This window comes from Camarhynchus parvulus, chromosome 18 (genome assembly GCF_901933205.1).
Source record: "Camarhynchus parvulus chromosome 18, STF_HiC, whole genome shotgun sequence".
Taxonomy (NCBI): domain Eukaryota; kingdom Metazoa; phylum Chordata; class Aves; order Passeriformes; family Thraupidae; genus Camarhynchus; species Camarhynchus parvulus.
Genome location: NC_044588.1, coordinates 11,229,681 through 11,252,674, shown reverse-complemented (window position 1 = coordinate 11,252,674; position 22,994 = coordinate 11,229,681). Strand labels below are relative to the sequence as shown.

At 49.5% G+C, this 22,994-nt stretch overlaps 1 protein-coding gene across 1 annotated transcript; it reads left to right on the top strand.

The window, feature by feature from the left end:
• The first annotated feature begins 2,322 nt into the window (after positions 1 to 2,322).
• CDR2L (cerebellar degeneration related protein 2 like) lies at positions 2,323 to 22,217 on the top strand. The gene is made up of 5 exons (XM_030962309.1): positions 2,323 to 2,797; positions 15,220 to 15,332; positions 16,707 to 16,855; positions 17,755 to 17,919; positions 19,434 to 22,217. The coding sequence occupies exons 1-5, from the start codon at positions 2,719 to 2,721 to the stop codon at positions 20,317 to 20,319; spliced, it is 1,392 nt and encodes a 463-aa protein (XP_030818169.1). The 5' UTR covers positions 2,323 to 2,718; the 3' UTR covers positions 20,320 to 22,217.
• The last annotated feature ends 777 nt before the right edge of the window (positions 22,218 to 22,994 follow it).

Below are 22,994 nucleotides of genomic sequence, written 5' to 3'. Positions count from 1 at the left end.
TAAAGGCATCACCGGCCACTCTCCGAGCCTGGTCCCAAGCCCAGATGGTCCAGAGGTGCAGGACAGAAGCCATCTCCAGTCTGTCCCTAGCCCTGGGCTGAAAGGAGCCAGGTACAAGCACGCTTGTAACACAGACCCTTTTCGAGCACCTTATGAGGAGCTCATTGCATGCGGTGGCCCATTAACCCTAATGAAATTCCACCCACACACGAGGAGAGGATGTTTTATAACCCTGGGTGCTGGGAATTCAGGATTTGGCACTCACTGAACACCTCAAAGCCGCTGTTTGAGGGCATTCAGTGTTGCCTTTGAAGCCGTCGTCGCGGTCTTCTGCTCTGAGCAGCTCCTGTGAACTGCAAGCAGGTCTTTTTGGTGTCCCTAAGTTACATTTCACATGCTCGACTCTACAAACCTTTCTTCAGAAAAAAGTGAGGTAATTCCAATCGTTCTGCAAAGAAAGCAGTGTGCTGACTCTCCAGCTGGGGCAGACTGTGGGAATTCTCTTTTTTGGCATATAACCTACACAGGAGTGATGTTTGATTCGACTGAGTGACATATCAGATCTGAGACATTCTGGTAAAACCTACAGGAAAAAATATTGTCACAAAATCATGTAATCTGGCTTTTGCTGCCAAACAGCCTGGGGCTTTGCATCCAGTATGCAATATGGCTACAATATACAGATAAATTATAAGAATGTATCATAAGATATCTTATAAGAGTTCTGTAGTGAACAGAATACTTTTCAGAAGCAATTATTTCTCACAAATAATAGAAGAACTCTAGTCCAACTGCCTGACCATTTCAGGTCTGACCAAAAGTTGTCATTAAGGGCATTGTCCACATGACTCTTCAATAGGCATGAGAAAGTTAAGATTTTCCCATTTCTGTATTTAAATTGCTTAGAAAAAATCTAAGACCTAGAGATGGCATTCTCCCAGATACACCACAAGTGCTTGATTACGTTTGCTGAGTTATAAATTCCAGGTTAAAGAGACTCCTCCATTCTGGTCTGTGACTGTATTAAAGGAGATGACTTTCCAAGCAGTCACTGAATTTTCAGAATGTGTATATGTGATGGAGAGGTGTATGAGGAGAAAAGAAGAGAGGAATAGTCTATAATTCCTCTATTATTCCCATCTTTATCCCCCTCCTCTGCTGCTGCACACAAGAGCTGAGTACTAGCCCTTGCTTTAATCATCCAGGGGCACCCAGCTGCCTGTCACTGCTGGATTGGATAGAGTTTTCTGACACAAATCCCATCTTTTCTGGATGCACAGTCTGCTGCTCTTGCATGGACACTTTATATTGCCTTTTCTGTAGGCAGCACTGCAAGGCAATGCCATCAAATTTAAATCTGTGGAGTTCCATCACCAAAAGGAAACAAAAAAAAAAAAAAAAAACCAAACCAAACAAAACAAAACAAAAAAACCCAAACAAACAAAAAAACCCAAACAAACAAAAAAACCCAAAAAACCCAAAAAAATCCACCAAAAAACCCCACCACCAACAGAAAAAAAAACCCCATTATCTAAACACACTGTTACTGTCACAGAAGTTGATTTGGATCTTAGAATCTCTGATAGATTCCAGGGCTGACATAAGGCTGATAAATTCCCTTATGCCAAACTCCAGCTAGCAGAATGACCACCATCTCTAACCCTTATTCTATAAAGGTGGAAAGCAAGCACCACAATCCAATATATTTTCTGAATTTACTTATATGTAACAGATACATTTCCTCCTCAGAACTCTATAAATCCCAATTTCCCTATTGAATTTTAAGTTCACTCCATCCTTCACAAAGATAAGAAAAATGAAAGAGGAACCTACATGAGAGGCACTGATTTCCCATCAAAGTGCAAAATAACACAGGGTTGGAGGAAGACACCACACTGAGGAAAGGCTGTGGGGCTGTTTCTATGGGCTGTCCCCTATTGCCGCCCTAGCTAAGGGAGGGTGGATGATCTTCTTGAAGAGCAGCCCACACAAACCCAGCAAGGCAGAGAAGGCACTGAAAGCCCCACTGAGAGGTCCCCGTAACTGCCCCAAGTCACCCTGAAGCCCATGGCAAGGCCGGGACACGGCATTCCAACGGCAAGCCGGGATGGACAGAGCAGGGGCACCGCGGGACAGCCGCCGCTCCCCGCAGCCCGGGTGAGCCCCACCCTGGCACCCCGCGCTCCGCTCCCCGCAGCCCCGCACCCGCCCCGGGTCCGCGGCAGGGCTGGGCGGAGAGGAGGAGGCGGAGGCGGAGAAGAAGGAGGCGAAGGAGGCCGGTCTCGCCTCGCCTCCCCCTTCCCTCTCGCCTGTTTTCTTTGCAGCATTTCCATGCTAGAGGTCCCCACCGAGCTGCGGAGCGAGGATCTGCCTGGCTGCGCCGGGCCCTCTTCCTTCCTTTGTGCATCCCCCAGCCCTGTGCAAGCCGTGCCCCCCCGCCCCGGCCGCCACGTCCCCGCTGCATCTCCTCCTCCGGAGCCGCCCCCGGCCCGGGAGGCAGGAGGAAGCCGCCCCTCCGGGCACGCAGAGCAGGGGCAGCGGCCAGGCACCGGCTGCCACGTCGTGCCACCTCCTCCTTCCCGGCCCGGCCGGGGCACCGAGGCCGCATCCCCGCCCGCATCCCTGTCCGTATCCCCGCATCCATCCCGCTCCGCGGTCCGGAGGCGCCGGGCCCCCCTTCGGCGGATGCTGCGCGTCTCCCCGGGCCGCTGGTGCTAAATGCTGAGCGCCGACAGGATGGAGGAGTTTCAGAGCGAGGAAGAGGAGCCCTGGTACGACCAGCAGGACCTGGAGCAGGGTAAGGATGGGGCCACGCCGCAAGCTGCCAGGGATGGTGGGCCAGGAGATGCGCGGGCAAGAAAACGGGCAAACGCCGGGGACGAGAGGGTGGGATACCTTCTCTCTGGACTGCTGTTTGGTTGGCACAGCCAGCGCCTCATCCTGCAGCGGCAAATCTCGGCTCTGCTGCTCCGAACCGCTGTCCTGGCCGAGGAAAGTTTAAAGCCGATGGATAGAGGCAGAGAGCCCAGAGCTGTCCTAAGCACTAGGGCAGTAAATAATTTGTTGTGTTACATCTTCAAGGTAGCTGGTTCCCCAAAAAACTTGCTGCAGGCAGAATCAAACAGGGGTAGTTATGATACTGCTTTTATTTCAGAGTAGTCCAAGGTAGAGTTATGAGGCAAATTAGTTAGAAATTAATATAAAGGAAATAATGTATTGCTAAGGATGCTGAAAGTCTGTCTCAAAAGCTTTGCTGTCCAAGCCCAAATCCAATGGGATCTTCAGCTTCTTAGTCACCTAATTACTTCTGGAGATTTTTCCAATCAGCCATAATATCAGGAGAAATATGGGAGGAGAAGAAAAAAAATCAAGGCCAAGTTTCGAACGGCAAAAGAAGCCTGATTAGAAGACAAAAGTTCACTTCTGTAGTTTGCTTTGAAGTAACTGTACCTAGTTCAATTGAATGTTTACTCTAAGACTGGACACTTGGTGCCTGTGAGTATTTGGGGCTTTTTTTAATTTTATTTTTCTTATCTTAATATTTTGAGTCAACACGCAGTAAGTAAATAACTGGAAGAAGTCCCATTTTAGGCCAGTGGCCCAGGAATGAACGGGACTGATTTGGCAATGCATAGCAAAAAATCATTCCTACCTGAACACAGTTCTCCTCTGGCATGTTGTGCTATAGGTACAGTTTTATATTTGCTTTTCCCAGCTGACTGTCAGCAGGGATGTGCAATCCAGCTGCAGTGCCTCAGCCCACCATCGCTCCAGTACATTATGTCATGATTTGAAGTTTATACAACTTCAGCTGCAGGACAGGGGCCCAGCAAGGAATGATAACCAGACTCCCAGAGGTTGTTACAACTGGGCTTTAATCCCAATTTCTCAATTAACAGGAAGTAGTGGGATACTGGGCCCTGTTCTTTGAAACACAGCACTCCAACAAAGCCAAGAGCACAGAGATGAAGCTATCAGCTGGATAAACAGTGCAGCCTTTGAATGCTCAGAAATTCACATTTCTGGGTGACGTCTTCCCATGGCTCACAAGAGGCCTGGGCACTGGTCCAGGGGTGGGATGTAGGCTGAGGAACAGCAGAACTAGGGATGAATACAGGGAGTGTTGAACAACGTAGGACCAATTGATTTTTAGCCTAATGTTGTCCCTGGTGTCAGGTTCATGAGTCAGCACTGGCACTGTACAACTGGCTCACAACAATAAGAGCATCTTCCCACTGCAGGCCAGGTTCCCAGCTCTGTCCCAGCAGCCTAAAAACAGAATGACTGTCTCCAGATGATGGATTGAGGCTGGGTACGGGCTCCACTTTTGAGCACGTACAGAACTGGAGGAAAACACACACCCAAAACAAAGCCCAGCTGTGGGTTTGCAGCCTCCTGTATATGAATAGGGGCTGCACAGGCTTGCACAAACTCAAGGAGAGATGCAGGAAGGCTGTAACTGGAATCAGCCAAATGGAAAGGTCCTACGGGGTAATTACAACCGTAATTAATTTGCACGATGCACAAAGCATCGCAAAGGACAGTGCTGGACTTTGTCCACATACACTGTGCCTTTGCATGACACCCAGAGGTCTTTGGTGGTGGCACAGCCGTGAAGCTGTTGGTTTGGGAATGGGGGGTGGATATGTAGCACGAGACATCCAGCGTGGCACGATTAGAGGCATTACTAAGAGGATTGGCATGCCAAGAGCCCAGGGTCGCACAGAAACCCACGCCTGGCAGCAGCACCAAGAGGGCAGAGGACAAAAGCAGAGGCTTAAAGACCATTCCTTAGGAGCAAGGGGTGGGAGAAACAAGAAACAATCCAAGCTAGGAGAGCAGAGAAGGTTCTTCCGTGAACCAGTTGGTTGCTGGGCCTTTATCATCATTTCACAGCATCATCAAATATTTATTACATTTACATCCAAAACTGTTTGCTAAGCAACAGATGGCTTAACTGGGAGCTCTGTGATGATTATGTTAATTAACCATTTTAGCACCAGAGTGGAAATCATGCCTCCAGCTCCACACCAAGCACCTGTTACTTTCTTTGTCATCCTCCGTGAGCCTCACCTTGCCAAAGTAACTATTTTTTTTCAAAATAATAAATCCCAATCACTCTTCCTCTCCCCTGAAGTGTCCACAGCAACAGGGTGCATCTACCACATGATTTAGAAGCAGCAAGATCTGGTCCCCAGCCTCAGGACCCTTCCAGCCTTGTTCAGATTAAGCCAGTGCCTTTCAGATGCCTTTACCTGTTTCCTGCATGCTGTAACACTCTGTGGCTCAAGGCATTGTACCAAAATGCCTTAGCACACAGAAGCAGAGACTCAAGTCCCAGCCAGGACCCTCAGCAATGACATGGTAACAGCAGTGGTGTCCTGTGAGGTTTCCTTTGCAATGATGTTCCCTCTGGGAAGGCTTTCTGATTTGAGAAAAGTGGTAAAAATGGAGCTGCAATTCCCTCTTACCATGACTTGCTTATTGCTTTGTAAGCATGAAGAGATATCAGTGCTGCTTTGGTCCAGCTACCTTCCATCTGTGCCTCTAAGTGTTAAAACCAGGATAAAATTCTGGTGAACCTTTTTCCAGCCATTGTGAACTGATGATGTGGCTACAGTTACATCACATCCTGTGCACAGGGCCTACGTGCAGCCAGACCCCAAGAGAATGAATGAGCTAAAATTAGAGAGTCTGAGCTGCAGATAAGTGGGGGCACCTTTCCTGTTCATCAGGAGCATTTGTGTTTGGGAAGGCTGTGAGCCAACTCAATTGCATCTGGATCCAAACAGAGCCAGCAGCTCTGCCAGCCACTTCCAGCCTTCATCTCACCGCAGCAATCTCACAAGATGAATCCTCCTTGCAGCCATGCCTCTGCATTCCCTGATCTTCCCAGCCTCCCTATGCCCCTGCCAGCAGCCAGGTCTCAGAGCAGAGTGCAGCCCAAGAGGAGGCCTCTCAAAGCCACCCTTCTGATCCCTGACCATAGCCTAAGGCACATAGGGGTTTCTTGGGTGTCCTGCATGGGGCCAGGAGTTGGACCTGATAATCCTGAGGGGTCCCTTCCAACTCAGCATGTGCTAGGATTCTATAAGTGTGGGATGATTTCTTCCATGTCAATAAACAGCCTCTCGCTGCCTCTTACTGCTCTGAGATAGGCAGCAGGACCAGAGGGAGTGCAAGAACCAGCACATCACCTCATTGCCACTGCAAAACCAATTGTTCTCCAGGGCAGCCACAGAAACCTTTGGGCCAAACCATCTGCAATGCAGGCTTAGGACGTGACAGCTGTAACCTCTAAAGGTCTCCAGATTTAAGAATCTTTTTTAATTCCTCCTCCTCTTGCCAAGCATTTGATTGATTGAGTACTAAGAAGGAAAATGACACAAGGTGCTGAGCTTGCACCACTCCCAACTCATCCGTGTAAAGACGCAGGGTCACCAGTGCTCCAGTGACCAGATCCTGGCATTGGGGTAAGCCCAGGGGATCCGTGCTGGCACGCATACCTGCACCACCCAGGTGGTCCAGAGCACTGCAATCCATTATCAGCTTGCCCAAAGCATTCACTGCGCAGGGGAGCTGGTGAAACTCATATTCTACCCCTCAGGAGGCAGGTATCCCAGCAGTCCAGGGACAAGGCACACACCTTGTGTGCCTGTCCTCCAGGAGCACAGCAGTTATCTACCCTCCCTCCCTCCCTCCCTCCCTCCCTCCCTCCCCAGAGGCAAGCCAGAAGGACAGAGCTTTGCCTGCAGTAGCTGAGCCACTTATTTATTTAGCAGTACAGTACAGCAGGTAGCTTATGGAAGTGGAAAGTTTTCAGTGACTAATTGCTGAGCTGCTTAGGAATGACAAGAGGGACTAGAAAAGTCACAGGAGACAAGGAAATAAGATGACAGGTTAGTCTAAAGAAGTAATGAGAGACTCCAAATATGGTGGGGGGGGAAGAATATATATAGATGCATTTTCCTAGAGCGAAAATTCTTCCTGTTACTTGAAGGCAGCAAGGAAAAAAAAGGGCACAAGAAAGCCAAAAAGGGGCACAAGAAAGCCCCACACAGCAACTTTCAGTGAGAGACCAGAAGCTCCTCTCCACATCTGCTGATCCCAGGCACATAGTTCCAGCTGTGGGAGGGAGCAGAATTAGAGGAACTGCTGGAAAGGGAAAGGGGAAACAAACAAAAAAAAAAAAAAAAAACACCACCATAATAAAACAAAGAAAAAAAACCTGAAAAAAAACCACAAAAACAAAACAACAACCAAAAAACCCAAACAAACAAACAGAGTTTTCCATATTTCCCATCCTGAAACAAACAGCTAACAGTGGCAGTTTTCCTTGGCAAGGCCATGCACAGAGGATTTATGGTCTGAATCCTGAAGGACGTTTTTCCCCAGCGGCTCTGAGCCTGAGGGACTGGGAGCCAAGGCACCGGCCACTAACACCCTGCACACGGAGCCTGTCCCCCCACCCCAGCATTTTCCAATCCTCTCTCTTTGCTCCTGTACCAGCCAGTGCTGGCTGGTGACAGGCCGAGTGCACTGACTCAGTGTGACAGGCAGGAACTACTCAGAGCAGTGACAGCACCAGGGTCCCATCCTGCTCCTGCTAAAAGCAGTGCCAGCACTCAGGATAATGCACTGCCCGCTCACTCCCGCACTCACACTCTGCCTCCTCTCCCAAAAGGCTTTCCCAGAGCAGCACAGTGCTAAATTCCCACCCCATCTCACTCCAACAGATCTGTGTGCTTGCATTAAACACACCTTCAGGGTTTCCAAAGCTTCTACTTAATCTGTCCAAAAACACTATGTGATATGTGGGCCAAGAATTTAGGAAAATATTTCCAATACAAAATACCCAAAGGAAGGAAACCAGATGTTACACAACTGCTGCTTTTTGCACAGCTGGGAATTTCAAAGGGATTTTATGTTAGTTTGTTTTTTGTTTTTTTCCATGTGTATTTAACAGTTGTAAATCATCTCTCCAAAAAGTGACAGTTCTAATGGTTAAAACAGACCGTTCCTCTGCAGCTTTCTGGGAAGTCACTGCAGTCTGTGCAGCTGCTCTGGCCCTGATCAGTTAATCTGTCTCCTCCCTGAAGGATTCAGACCTTCAAGTGTGTAATATCCAGGTCCATGCTTCTTGGCCTCTTCCAAATATGCAGCTGCAGCACCAGCAGTTGGAGCAAGGATGTGATCATGCTGTCCTCCAAGTTTTCTTGGTCCACAAGGAAGTATTGAGTCCTGGGAAGGCACTTGAACTGGGAGATGGTGGCCAAGTGCTGATATCTGCAGGAGGAGGCAGAGCAAGGAGCAGCAGAGCACACCCCACAAGCATCAGTCTTTGAAGCAGAACTGTGTCAGGGACACTGGTTTTGGTGTTGGGCTCCCAAAAGAAGTATTGCTCTGCATCCTGCTCAGGACTAGTGGTGGACATAACATCATTTTGAGAGTACATCACGTATTTCATCACTCCCTTTTCCTGCAAACTCAGACTGGAAGGTTACAGCCCTGTGCTCTTGCTGTGCAGCTGCACAAACAGCACTGATCTCTCATCTGAGGTCAAGATCTCTTCCCACATGGGCAGCATCTCCAGCCTGTGCCAAAAGCCAGGCACAAGACAGCTGGGCTGTGAGCTGAGCACCTGGAGGAACAGGGCTTCCTAAACTCCCCAGAAGCAAATGGGAAAGGAGCAGAAGTGGGGCAGCATCCTGCAAGATGATACACTTTTCTTCTAAGTCAAGAAAAAGGGCTGATGGAGAAGAGGTGGGCAGGTTTTTGCGTTGCTGCAGAGGGTCAGGCTGTTTCTGCATTTAGCTGTAACACATGGAAGAAAGGTCTCTGTACCTAAATGTCTCTGGACATAAGAGGTAGCAGACAGAAGTAACCAGCAGTGGCAGTGCTGGCAGGGGTCCTGGGGGCTGCTACAGCTGCAAAGTGACAGTTGTGCTAGAAGGTTTGCTCCCTGTGCCCTGAGTGTCCAAATCACTCAGCATCAGTGGTTCCACCTGCCTCCCCCTAGAAAGAGGGGAGCAAGGCCATCCGAGTTGGCTGGGAATGGCTCAGAGTAGGGGAATATATTCAGGAGCAGGGCAGGAGAAGGGCAGGGCAGGAGAACGGACACGGCTGTGGCAGCCCAGCGCTGTGGGCACCATCCCCTGCCACGTGAGCACAGTGACCTGTCCTTCGCAGGGCGCCTTTGCTCGGGGCTCTGCACGTGCACAGCACTGTGCTGAGCACCCTGGTGCTCATCCTCCTTGTCCATCCTGGGTCACCTACAACCTCCTGCCCCCAAACACACAGGGGAGAGGAGTTCTGCCACATGGCAGCCATCCACATGCCTGTGTCTTTAGCTTTAAAAGAGTGGAAGCCTTTATTCACGGTTTTCTGCAGCCCAACATAATTAATTAGTTGGAGATTTGCTGCCCGGGGGAGGAGCGCATGCAGGAAAGCTCTGGCTCCCTTTCTCCCTCCTCTTTCTTCACTCCTTCTCTTCAATAGCCCCACTTGTATATATTTATTTAGGACATTGTGATCCAGGTGCACTATCAGAGCCTCGGAGCCACCAGTCACCAAGCACTTTCAAGCCATTTTAGCCTATAAGGCAAGCACAGGCACTGAGGCTGTTTAGATAAGAGAACAGCAGGAAAATATGCAGATGGGGCCTCAGCCATGGTCTAATAACATCCTCTGTGTTCTCATGCTCTAACAACTTGGCAAAAGGCACAACAGTTGCTGTGGGCACAGGGATGGGACTGCTCTGCCTGTCTTTGTAGAGACACAGCTCATAAGCAGAGGTGACCATCCTGGGTCTCAAATATTAATATACAGGGGAGAATTCAGAGTGCAGGAAGATAAGAGCGAAGAAAGAAAAGACATAAATTAAATCTAAAAATTCTGGTGAGCATCTGAGAAGAATAAAGGAGAGCTCATAGAGGAAATATGGAATAGAACTGAAAAATGTAGAAGGCAAGGAAGGGAGCAGCAGGGGCTAAGAGACCTGGAGGACTTCTCTGCAGCACAGCACAGTACAGACAGTGTGTCCCTGAGCCCCTTGTCAGGGATTTCCACTCGTTGGTGATGCCACTTTTGCCCAGGGGGGCTCAAGATACCATGGAAGGAGCCATTCTCAGTGCACTGGGCTTGCCTTGATCCCCTGCCAAACACCGCTCTGCCACCACCTGAGCTCCCCCACCACAGACACTTGCACAGCCAAAGGCAGCAAAGGAAAAAAAAAAAAAAAAATCCCAAGCAGGAAATCCAGCAAATCTCATTAGAGTAACAAAAATGTCAGTGTGATCAACATCAGCTCAGCCCAGCAAGAGCCACAGTTTGAAGGAGGAGAAGGAAGAGGAGGAGGCAGCTGTGGTGCCAGGGGCTTAGGCACCCTGTTTGCCCTCACTCAGCCCTAACAGAGGCTTTTCCCCACCTGCTTCATTGGGACTATTTTACAAAGCAAGCCCTGCCTTTGTGGAACACCCCACTACACCAAAATAGCAGATCCTCCCCAAAAACACACAAAACACCAAGTGCAGAGCTGAACTGAGCAGCAATGTCTGAGTTACCCCAGTGTAAAAGCAATGGGGAACCCACATCTCAGCAGTAACACTGGTGACTCTCTGGAAGCTCTGGCTGGCCTTGGGAAACACTATCTTTGTAGAATGGGCATGTTGGAAAGGCTTTTTCAGGTTGTGTTTGAGGTGCTGCCAGATGGCATTTGCTTCCCTGCACCCCAGCAAGTTCCATTGCAATGCCTTATACAGGCCAAGTACAGAGATTGCTTCCATCACCTGCCATGGAGCAGCAGTAAGTGATATACAAAAGCTGATCTTCATTGTAATATACCCACACAGCACAATGCCTCACAACTATGAAAGAAAATAAACGAGTAGCAAGTATACCCTATCCCAGGGTAAACCAGCATAGCATCATTCATTTAGACTTTGAAAGGAATAATTGCACCCACCCTTGACTTTAAGTACCCATGTGTAATGGAGCAGACAGCAAATGCCATTAAATTCAACGTCAACAGCATTAAACATCAGTTCTTAACTCTCAATGTACCCCATCCATCATCTCACAAGCACCCTGAGCTTCCTCCAGAGACCTCCCCACCCTCCTCCCTGCTCTTCAGCAGATGCATTCACCATGTGCAGCACAGGACAGGAGCAGCCCTTTCCACAGCCCCACATTTAGGACAGGGCCACAAGTAGTTTCTTTATATATGCTCAGCTGAAAAGGACCTGCAAATCCAGAAACCCTTGCTCATCTGCACCACACAGCAAAGGACTTCTGTGTCCCCTGCAAGCTGCTGGCTTTGCAGGACAGGGACAGGGCTGGTTTATTAAAGGTGAGGAGGAAGTGCAGCATCCCCAGTGTGTTCTCTCACAGCCTAAACATGAGAATCCCTCACTGCAAGAGAGATGACAGGGGAAAGTCCAAAGCAGGTGCACCAGATAGCAGCTGCACCAGAAAGCTGCATTTATGAGGAGCATCTGAACAGCTACTGGATCATCATCGAGCCAAGAGCAGCCAAAACCTACCCAGAACCAGGCTTATGCTCTCACAAAGTCACAACCAGGAGATGCTGGAGGGAAGAAACCCCTCCCGAGGGCTGTGGCAGAGTGCTCTGCTCAAACAGATGCAGGCCAGCACTGGGAAGGCAGAAACAGCTCCAAATCCTCTTTGAGCCTCGTTGCAAGGCTGGGGAAGCATCCAGCTCTGCCACAGCCCCATGCAGGGAACATGCTTGTGCCAACACTGCCACAGGATGCTGCCATGAGGGAATAGCCTGCAGTTTGTCCCTCAGCCTCCTTCCATCAAAGGTGACAGCTTCTGGATCAGGATGGGTTTTTTTCAAGTTTCCTCAGTGGCACAGAGGTAGCAGAATTATTGCTGGGCTGCTACTGCTGATCTCTGCACTCCAGGATGGTGCCTCCTTGATATTCTGCCCAGCCCTGCTCCTCTGCTTGGATTCAGCTCCTGCTCCCTTCCCACCATATGGTCTCTCTTCCCATCCCCACCCTCCTTGCTCAGAGGCCTTTCCCATGGAAGCTTTCAGAGAAATGCAGCCTCCATCCCTCCCTCCCTCTCCTGCTCCACAGGCACAGCCCTTTATTTGGGGACACGGCATGTCTCGTTGGCTGGTGTTAACTAGAAGGGTCACGTCAGTGCTTGCAGTACAGGGAGCCAGAGGGCGCCAGGTTGGTGCTGCCCGGGACCGTTTGCATCCATAGTTCTCTCCTGATAGGATTTGGCAGCATCAGGACCCCATTTTTGAAGTTGAACATTGGCCATTTCACAGTGGCGCCTTCAGCACAGGCAGGATGTGGAGGGATCGGGCACATCGAGCAGACACACAGCACTTTATTTCTCCTCCTGCATCCAGAGGTGAGGGGGAAGGGAGTCATCAGCATATCTGCTAAATTAGGGCAAGTCCGTCAGCACTGGCTGGCTGATCTGACAGTGGAGAAGCAAAGAGGAACACAAAAAATTGGGGGAAAACCATAGTACTATGTAGAAAGGATTCCTGAATTCCTAAACAGTTCTTTTTCTCCCTCAAACAACTTGGTGAAATTTCACATTCAGCCTCGGGTTTCCAAGGTCTCTGTGGAGAGGAGCTGTGTGCTCCCTCAGCCCATGCAGAGCCACAATTAGTACTAAGATCAAGAGGGATCTGGTCTAAAGACAACATTAAAGCACTTCCACAATATTCCCCCCTCCCCTCAGCCCCATAAGCTGGGGGGACCAACAGGTGCGGAAGAGGACTCAGGCACAAGGGGGTGGATGAGACAGGATTACCAAGGATGCTTTGGCTGGCAGGAAGAGAGTGAGGGAGTGTGTGTGACAATGGCTGAGGCAGTTAAAAGACACTAAAAGAACGAATTCCCCCATGTCCTTTAAGCCTGGTGTCTCCCAGGCCCTTATGCTCAAAATGGAAATGAAGACTCAATTTCCTCCTCAGAGCCGAGCCCCATTCTTTCCTCTTTCCCACTCATCCCCAAACGCTGCCCATTTCCCCCATTAAATTATTGCTGACAGAGCCCTTTAAATTACAATGCAGGATCTTGCACTGCCTAATCCACTTAACTCAACCCCAGCTGATTAAATTGGATGCCATATGGTGGGAGAGTATTGGTGTAATCCACAGGGATGGGGACACACTTGACTCATTACCTGGAGCACAGCACGGAGCCCTCTCACTCCACACCTCCACATCGGGGCCCTGCTTGCTGCCAGGGATGTGATTTCCAAGGTGCCACTCTCCAGGAACAACACTGGCTCTGGCAAGGTGGTGCTGACATTAAACACAGCCCCAAGCAGCTTAAAGGCACAAATTATCCTTCATTTCTGCTGGCATCTGGCTGTTCCCCCAGCCCCAGCTGGTGTAGCAAACACTCGGATCTCCCTAGGGCACTTTATAAACTACAGAAATTTGGTGCTTGGAAAAAACCAAATAGGTGGAGGAGGTCTGTCCATGGGGAAACGTGCCAATAACTTGATTGCAGGGAGAGCTGCGACTGCAGCCCTCAGACTGGGTCACTGTGCAATGAAGAGGATTATAATTAAAAAGGTCACAGCCCTTTTAATAATAACACCCTGCAATGCAGGGCACAGCTGGAGAGCACATTCCCATGGAAAGGGGAGATTCGAGGACATACTGAGCAGCTGTTGGCAGCACCACATCTGGGGAGCCAGCAGAAAAAACATGGGCAAGACACAAACTGGTAACATATCAGCACACCTCACAGCACAGCAGCATCCATCAGGAAAGCCCCATCCCCAGCACTGACAGCACTGTAGCTCACCCCCTGGCAAGCACTCATGTCCAAGGTCAGCATGAGCCTCATTTTGTGATGTGTGAGAGGTCAGGGCTTTCCCAGGCTCAGAATACATCCCAGGAGTCCTGGTTCCCCTTCTTCTTGTCTTAGTGACCAAATATGCCTCTTTCCCAATCAACTGCAAGGCCAAATGAACCAATGGAGGAAATGATAGCTACTCTCAGCCCTGGCAAAGCCTTTCCAGAACACACCATTAAATGCAGACTAGAGGGGAGCATTACAACAGGCTAAGAAAATGCCAGGGCAAGAGACCCATGTCCCTTCACACCCTGCAGGATTGTCACTCCTCAATTACCTACAGCTGCATGATAACCACACCAAAGAAAGAAAGAGCATTAATGCACACCAGGACCTGTTTCCTTACCTTTTGGAAGGATTAAGGTCAGATTTTCACTCTGCCATCCTAAGAACTGTTACGTCTTAGAAGCACCAAGAAAAATGAACCCCCCCGCTTATAATCACGTTTTAAGAAGACAATGAATTCCTGTGGAAGCAAAGGGCTGTTCTCAGAGCCAACTGTGCTGTCCCAGCCTCACAAACAACATCACCTGTGGGCTCAAACTTTGGCCAACACAGGATTCACAGGGCCTGGAGGCTTTTTCTTTTCCCATCAGCAAAGCCAGCATTTTCAACTGACCACACTGTTAACATCTATTTTTCCCTGCATTTCTCCTGAAGTTCAACTTTTTCAGTAGCTTCCTAAGGATGTTTAGAGGTGGCAGAGTGAACACAAAGTAGTTTGTCCTTTCCCTGGAGCTGCCCCAAGGAAAGAGCCTTGGATTCAGCCGCTGCAGTGCTGCCAGGGCAGCACATCTGGGAGGTGCCTCCAGCCCCCTCAGGCCACGCAGGGTTTTATTACTCCTGTCAGTCTATTAGAGGTGATGGATGGAGGCTGACAGGGAAGCCAAGGCACTCCCTTCGTTAGAGATAATAATGTAATTTATAGAGCATCCCCAAGGCCCTGCAGGGCTTTACCAACCCCTTGCTCCATTCTGACAGGTGCTGAGCCCTTCCCAGTGATAGGGGATGGAGGTGCTGAGCACCTGCCACAGCCCAGGTCCTGGGCTGATCCTGGTTGCAGTGTGCAGGGAATGCAGGAGGGTTTTGCAGCCAGCAAAGCACTAAATTGTCATTGCATGGAGCAGCTGCAGAGTCCTGAGCTTGGCCTCCCCTTGTTCCTGCAGCCCATCAAGACAAGAGGCCAGATCCTGTATGTTCTGTGAGCATATAGCCAGGTCAAAACGTGCCAGTAAAAACCAGTGCCATGAAAAATGTACTGCTGTGCTTGGTGTGGGGTCATTTTTTGGGGTGGGGGGAGATCCCACCACACCCAGCCACAGAGCTGTGGGAACTGCAGCAGCTTTGTCCCTCTGCTTTTCAGACTTACACTTGGCTGCAGAGCTGGGGAAGACACTGCTGGAGCGAAACAAAGAGCTGGAGGACTCCCTGCAGCAGATGTATGCCACCAATGAGGAGCAAGTGCAGGAGATTGAGGTAGGGACACAGTCGGGACAGGGGTGGGGACAGGAGCTGCTTGGCCACTGCTGTCACCTAAGGGCAAAGGTGGGAAAGGGGCACTTCCACCAGTGCCAGCAGCTCAGATGCCAGCAGAAAGGCAGGAATGTGCTGTGGGGCATGGAAGTTGAAGTATCTTCTGTAAGTGCCTGGAGCAGGATGGATTAAATTCTGAGTTTTAAAGTCTGTTGATGGATTAAAGCTCATCCCAGCCCTGGAGAAGGTCTCATTCCCCTCTTAACTGGCATTTTTCCTTTTCTCACATCCTCACTCCCTGCCCAGATGTGCACACCAGATTTTGGCACCAGATTTTGGCACCAGGCTGCATCTGGGTCACGTTTGGCCTTCCCCTGCACATCCATCAGCCTTCACACTCACTTCTCTCTGCTCTGCTGCAGCTTTCCCTTGATCCCAGAGATTCAGAATCGTTTTTGTTCCCAGCTGGCCCCTCGGCACCCCCATAACACAGCCCCCTTTGTTAGAGGCATAAAATAGCTCTTTCTCCAAGAGCTGCAATCTAAACCCCCATTTCAAGCATCCTATGGGATCAGGGCAGTATTTCTAAGAGCTCACAAAACTGATCTTAGAGGCTTAAACCTGCTGTGCCTGGGAGGGTTTCCATCCACTGGAAACCTTCTAGGGATCTGTGAGTTAAAAAAGACTGAACACCCTCTGATTTAAAAGGACACAGGGCAGAGGAGGTCTGCCAGTTCACAAGAGCAGCACATGATGCTGCAGGGATCAGACAGCTGATGTTTGAGGGAACTAGTGGATGGATTTTGTCATTCCCCCTCCAGCAGCCCATCAGAAGCACATCCACCATAGGATCTGGAATCTGGCCCCAGCTGAGAGTGAGCACCTGAGTAGATGTCCCTTTCCTAGTCTTCCAAGGAATAGATTTTGCAATAGCAGACCTATAGAAAAGAGTGTGCAAATCCACAGAACCACAGGTCTCCTCATATTTCACAGACTCAGAGTTTTAGCCTGAATTCCCAAGGAAACACAGCTTCTGCAATTGATCTGTCAGGCGATCCAGTAACCAAGCGGCCAATTTCAGTCAACTTTCAGTCCCAGGGATATCAACTTTCTTTGGTACTGGGAATAAAAAAGCAGCTGAATAGAGAGAGATAGAGGTTAGTGCCCTTCACAGAGGGCAGGGGAAGTTCAATCGTATTTTAGACACAAAAATATTTGCAGTGGTCGGGGGCATGAATATTTCATCTATGGAAGAGGCCTCAACCAGGCAGAGCCACAAAACACATGATCAGAGGAAGTAAAAGCTGTAAGAATTTCTGCTTGTGAAAAACCCTGCGTTTTGGATGTGGAGTGCTCATGCTTCACTTTTCCCTGCAGTACCTGACCAAGCAACTGGAGATGCTGCGGCAGATGAACGAACAGCACGCGAAAGTCTACGAGCAGCTGGACCTGACAGCGCGGGACCTGGAGCTGGCAAACCAGAAGCTCGTGCTGGAAAGCAAGACTTCCCAACAGAAGATCCAGTGGTACGGCCTCGCCTGGATCTTCAAGATCCAAGAGCCTTCAGCTCACCTTTCCCCTGCCCCAAAGTGCAGCCTCTCATTGCTATCTGAGCCATTCTCTTTTGTATCAGCCCATTTTTGCAGATGTTTAGAACACAAGTGTGTTGCAGTACTGCTGGTTAGCAGGGTCTGCCACAGCACAGACATCTCTAGGATAAGGGCTGGATAAAAGAGTGTCTGAAGCTACCTGGAGAGAGGCACAGCAGGCTCTCCTCAGATGCTTTTCCTTGAAGAAAAGGCACATAATCCTATCAGGGAGATCCCCAGCACACAGCCCTGAAGAAACACCAGGCACAGATCCGGCAACTCATGTAACCCTGGCTAGTCCATGCTGAAACACCACTTTATCAATAATATTTCTTTCCTAAAACAAGCCCATGATCAAGGTCATCCCTAGAAACAGCAGCCTAAGCCAGGTTCTTGTAATGCAGCATCATTTGCAAACAACTGTGAGGAGGAGGAGTTTCTGAGCAGAGTGTTTTACAAACTATCTGCAGACAGAACAAAACAAAATCTCTGCCCAGTCTCTGTGTTTCTCTACAAGATAAACAAAAGGAACAGATGCTTGTTTTAAGTGCAGAGATGTTTCAGGAGAATGCTTATGTCTCAGAGATGACTCTTTCAGCCAACTGATTTGAGGACAGGACTCCATTCAATCCCCCTATGCCTTTTTTATAACTAACCCCATTCAAGAGTGACCACACAGAGAAAGACCAACAAAAAATAAGTGCTGTCATGATCCCAGGGCACACGCTAGAAACTGGAAGCACCTTCCCTAGACTGGATTTCTCTATAAGAAAAAAACACCTTTTAGGAACTTATAGCATCTGATTTCTCACCTGTGCTCCCTCCTCTCTCTGCAGCTTGACAGAAACAATCGAGGGGCTGCAGAACCAGGTGGAGGAGCTGCAGAAGCAGGTGGAGGAAATGCGGAGCTTGGAGCAGCTCCGCATCCGGAGGGAGAAGAGAGAGCGGCGCCGAACCATCCACACCTTCCCCTGCCTTAAGGAGCTGTGCTCCAGCCCCAGGTACGGAGCCTTGGCTGTGGCAACCCCTCCAAACTGCTCCCCACAAACAGGGGAGGTGGCGGGTGAGCCCCTCTGGGGGTGCACAGAAACCCCTCAGACACAAAGATTGGGCATCAGAGCCTGAAACCATGGCTGGAGCTGAAGGGGGGATGTTCCTCTCACCAACCCACCTGCCTAAGGTGGTGTTGGCAAGGCAGAGCCTTCATCATCTCAGCATAGCAATACTTCCCTTGCCAAACCAGCACAGCCCATTTTCCCTTTCCAGCTGCCTTCCAGCACAGCACCAGCACCTCCAGCTCACTGAAACCAGTTGAGATGGTGCATTTTGTGCTTCATGACTCCAGCACCCCCTAGGAACACCAGTCACACATGCAAATACCCCATGTGCTGCCAAGTGCTGTACAAACACCTTCAGCACTACTGCAGCCTTAATCCTCCTCAAAACCCAGGACTGTGTTAATTCACTGACCTCACGAGGACATTTCTTGCTCAGCTTTGTCCACAAAAGAGGGTTCTTTAAATAGATAAGCGATCAATAAACTTTGTTACTGAAAGCATCCTCTGCCAGAGGATATGAACCAAAGACATTTTCACTGCAGCAGCAATGGGGATGTTAATCAGGCCATAACGTGACCCCCAGCAAAATCCATTTAATGTCACTGTGGTTCTTTGCCCCCCAGTCCCCCAGTCCCACTCTCCCCACTACCACAGGACCTTGGGCTCCCTTGCAGCTCCACAGTTGGCTCTGAAGGTCAGGCTGCCCTTCAGTGCCCTGAAATCTGTTCAATACCCCCCACCACAGCCATGCCTCCCAGGGGAAGACATAGAGCTTGCACTTTTCCAATCTGTTTTAAACAAACAGGATGCCATGGGTGCTTCACTGAAGAGGAAAACCCAAATTCCTGAAGGGAAGGGGGAAATGCTTGTTATCACTTCCCAGGCAATGAAGAAGGGGCATCTCTATCAAAAATCTCTATTTGCCTTGCCATGTAAATCTTCCTCACTCCCTCCAGAGCACCTCCCAGACACAGGACTGCACAGGCAGCAGCACACGTGCTTCAGAGTTTTGGCTGGCTGCATCTGGGGTTGTTGCCATACGCAGTGGGTAGTTGGTGAACTCCATGGTGCAGAGAGCAGTTGATGGACTCTAGCAGGAAAAACCCAAAGCCACCTACTTTCAGCTCACACTGGGAGCACTTGAACATTCATTCTTGCTTCACTGCAATGCTGGTGGCTTGTCTGTTAACCAGATGTGTCTTTTACCTTTTAGGATCTCATTTCCCTCCTGTCTTTTATTGCTGCTGTCCAAAAAAACTGCAAGTTCTGTGGGACAGAGATTTGTCTCTGTTTCCACAGCTTGTGGTCTCCTGGCACATGGAGAAGGCACATCTCACTCCATGAGCTCATGTCCTTTTTGGACATCAGTAGAACTACTTACACAACAATAAAACACAAATCCCTCATGGGTCAGACTGCTTGGTCTGACTCTCTCAAGCATCTTTCTCCTCTTTCAGGTATGAGGATGCGTTCCAGGTCCACAGCTCTTCCACAGAATTCAACCAGAAGCCGCTGGAGAGGGAGAACGAGCGTCTCCAAGCCATGGTGGACTCGCTGAGATCCCAGGTGAACCAGGAGAAGCAGCGGAAGGAAAGGGTGGAGCGCGAGTACACCTCGGTTATCCAGGAGTACTCGGACCTGGAGCAGCGGGTGTGCGAGATGGAGAACTGCAAACTGCGCATCAAGGAGCTGGAGGCAGAGCTCCTGGAGCTGCAGCAGATGAAACAAGTCAAGAAGTACCTGCTCAGCAGAGAGGACAACCTGTCCGAAGCCCTCCTTGAGCCGCTGAACAACGCCCCAGAAGCGGATTACATCGACCTGTCCGAGGAGGAGGGAGGGAAAAGCCACGGGACATCCATGACCCCTTCCCCAAACCACCCGGTGCGGAAGAGCTGCAGCGACACGGCCCTGAACGCCATCGTGACCAAGGACGCCGTGAGCCGGCACGAGGGCAATTACACCCTGCACGCCAACAACGTGCGCAAGCGAGGCATGTCCATCCTGCGCGAGGTGGACGAGCAGTACCACGCCCTGCTGGAGAAGTACGAGGAGCTGCTCAGCAAGTGCCGGCAGCACAAGGACAGCGTGCGCCACACGGGGGTCCAGACCTCCCGGCCCATCTCCCGCGACAGCTCCTTCAGGGACTTCCGAGGAGAGGGGCATGAGCTGGAAGAGCGGAAAACCATGGAAAAGACCATCAGCAAACACGTGGAGGCCGTGGACAAGCGGCTGGAGCAGAGCCAGCCTGAGTACAAGGCTCTTTTTAAGGAGATCTTCTCCCGCATCCAGAAAACAAAAGCAGACATCAACGCCACAAAGGTGAAAAACAAGAGCAGCAAATGAGTGCTGGCTCTCCGCAGCTCCCACGTGCAATTGCAACGGCCACGTCTTCTCTTGAGCCCCAGGAAATCCCATGTGGCCCCTCTGCTTTGAAGGTTCGAGAGGTCTGCAAGCGAGAGAATGTCACAGGGACCCAACTCACTTTTTTAAGCTTAGGCTCTGGACAACCCATTGGGACAATTGTACATTTTAGTTAGAGGATTTCAGAAACCACATGACGGATCTCTGCATGAGTTACTGCTGCTGCCAGACATCACAACAGCAATGTAAACCCCACCATGAAAGAAAACAAACCAGTCTCCCCCTCCACCCTTTTTCAGCTTGTCCCACAGCCCAATTATGTGCAAGCAAAAGCCTGGATGTCCTCCAGCATCCTGCCACAGCTGGAGTACAGCACCTCAAAGTAAAACAAAAAGCCACAGAACTTTAGGGGCTGCCCCAGCACAGCAGCCCAATCCTCCAGTTAGGTTTTATGGCTGAGAACCTATGCTTGAACCCAAGAGACTTCTATCTCTGCCTTTCCCAAAGGGCAGCATGGTCTTGCTATTTAAGCCATTCTCTAATCAGTCAGGTTTTTCAGCTCTTTACAATGCAAGCTCATTGCAACTGGAAAAACTTGAAGAGAAATATAAGACTGATTGTTCCATCTCCATCAGCATCGCTCAGTGTTTCAGTCTACACTCTCCAGACCTTGCAGGCATATGGGATTTACTCGCTTTAAGTCTGCCCTGGTATTTCAGCCCAGGTGAAGCACCATGCCTGGTAGGAACTCAGTGCCCAGGGCTTTCCCACAGCGAGACAAGAAGTGCTATTACAATATCAGAGACACACTTTCATCTCACGGTCTGGGTACCAGCTCTCTGTGCTGTGCTCTTCAAGAGGTCATTGTCCCATTGTAGCAAATTCCTTAAAAACAGCTTGCATGGGCTCAAAACTGACTCCCAGGGACTCACACACAAGCCAGGGGATGCAGCATCTCCCAGGTCAGGAGTCTGGCCCTGGCAGTAGCATGGATCACACATCACCCCTCACTCCTGCTCCAAACATCTCCCCAGCCACAAGGACAGATTGCAGCTTCCTGCTGAAAATAATCTTTCTTGGCTGAGACTGTTGCCTCTCATGTTCCAGTTCCCTTTCCAGCACTGAAATCTCCTCACTTTGGCTTCCACAGACATGCAAACACGCAGCCAAAAGGCCACTGCAGTCTCAGGAATCACCAATTTCCAGCTTCCATGAACTAGATGATGACCTTGTACAGTCAGACACGTTTTAGGCAGAGAAGCAGCATCTCAGCTTAGGCAACACCCTGAGCATTGAGCCACAAAACCCAGCAGCTCAGTGTAAGCAACCTACTCTGTACCCGCCTGGAGCAACCATCAGCTGCATCTGGATTCTCTTTTCACCAGCTTACATCCCAAAATCTTGGGTCAACAGCTGGAATCTTTCCAACATTGAGAGAAACAAATGTGAATGTGGCTTTGGAAGGGGAAGACTGTTCAAGTGGAATAATCCCCTACATCCAGGGAACTGTTCAAATGGAATAATCCCCTACATCCAGGGCTTTGATGCTACAAGGAGCAACCTTTCTTTCACTCCCCATGGAATTAATACAGAAACCCCCCCCAAAACCACCCTGTTTTGTTAAGCTGAGTACCACAGAGGTAAGTTGGCAGGAGTGTGATGAGCAAACCACCCCTGCTCCAGAGGTCTCCTCCTCAAAACCACAAACTGCTCTTCTCTTCCACATCTGGGATTTCCAGGTGCCCCACAGCCCCAGATGCATCAGGAGCTGCACGCACAGCTGTGGCTACCAGCTCTGTAACAGTATGGAGAACCTTCATGCCTTATTTATTTATAATGGAAAGCAGTTGTCTAATAAAATAAAATAAATAAAGATGAACAACAACAGCAAGAGAAGTGTTGTTGATTTCCTGGGAGTGTTCACCGTCCCTTGACTCGGCACTTGTAGCAGTGTTGGTTTAAGGCAGGCAGTGTTTGCCCTGCAGTCAGCTGATGCTGCAAAGGTGTGGGAAGGGAATCACCCTCACTTTCTGTTTTAAACAATCCTATGTGGATCAGCATCACAGTTAAGTGCACATTAAACATATTTTAAATGCTCTATTCTCCTCTCAAATACAGAGAAACACTGATTTTCTCACAGCTCTTACAGCTCTTTTTACTTTTAAGAACAGCACAAGAGCTAATTCTTTGATTTTCAAGTACAATTTAGGTCAAGAAAGTGCTTCAGGCGTCCTTGCAGAAAGGAAAGAGAATATGCTAAACTATTCTGCTGCATTATTTATATAACACACATTTTTGTGCACTTGGACTGCCAACACTGCCACGCGATCAAACCTCTCTTTTGTCAGCTCGGAAGTCTCTGAAAAACCACACAATTTCTAAGCTTCCAATTCAAATCCTGTTTTTCTTTTGACCTTTTTTTTTGCAAACCACAAATCCAAAAATGACTGATGTGAGTAACATGATATTAGTACTTGGCTTGACAAAGGCACAGCTGCCATGTATCAGCAGCATGTTCAGCGAAGTGCTGAGGGCAATTTTCTTCTGCCTCCAAAAATATTAGTGGCCATATATTCATGTCCTGATTGACTGTGTGAGTCAGAATCACTTGATTCCTGCCTTAAGTGGTGCTTTCCGTGATCAGAGGAGGAGAAAAT

Coding starts and splice junctions, on each gene's coding strand:
- CDR2L (XM_030962309.1), top strand. CDS start 2,719: ATGCTGAGCGCCGACAGGATGGAGGAGTTTCAGAGCGAGGAAGAGGAG. Junction 15,333..16,706: donor AGCAAGTGCAGGAGATTGAG/GTAGGGACACAG, acceptor TTTTCCCTGCAG/TACCTGACCAAGCAACTGGA. Junction 16,856..17,754: donor TCCCAACAGAAGATCCAGTG/GTACGGCCTCGC, acceptor CTCTCTCTGCAG/CTTGACAGAAACAATCGAGG.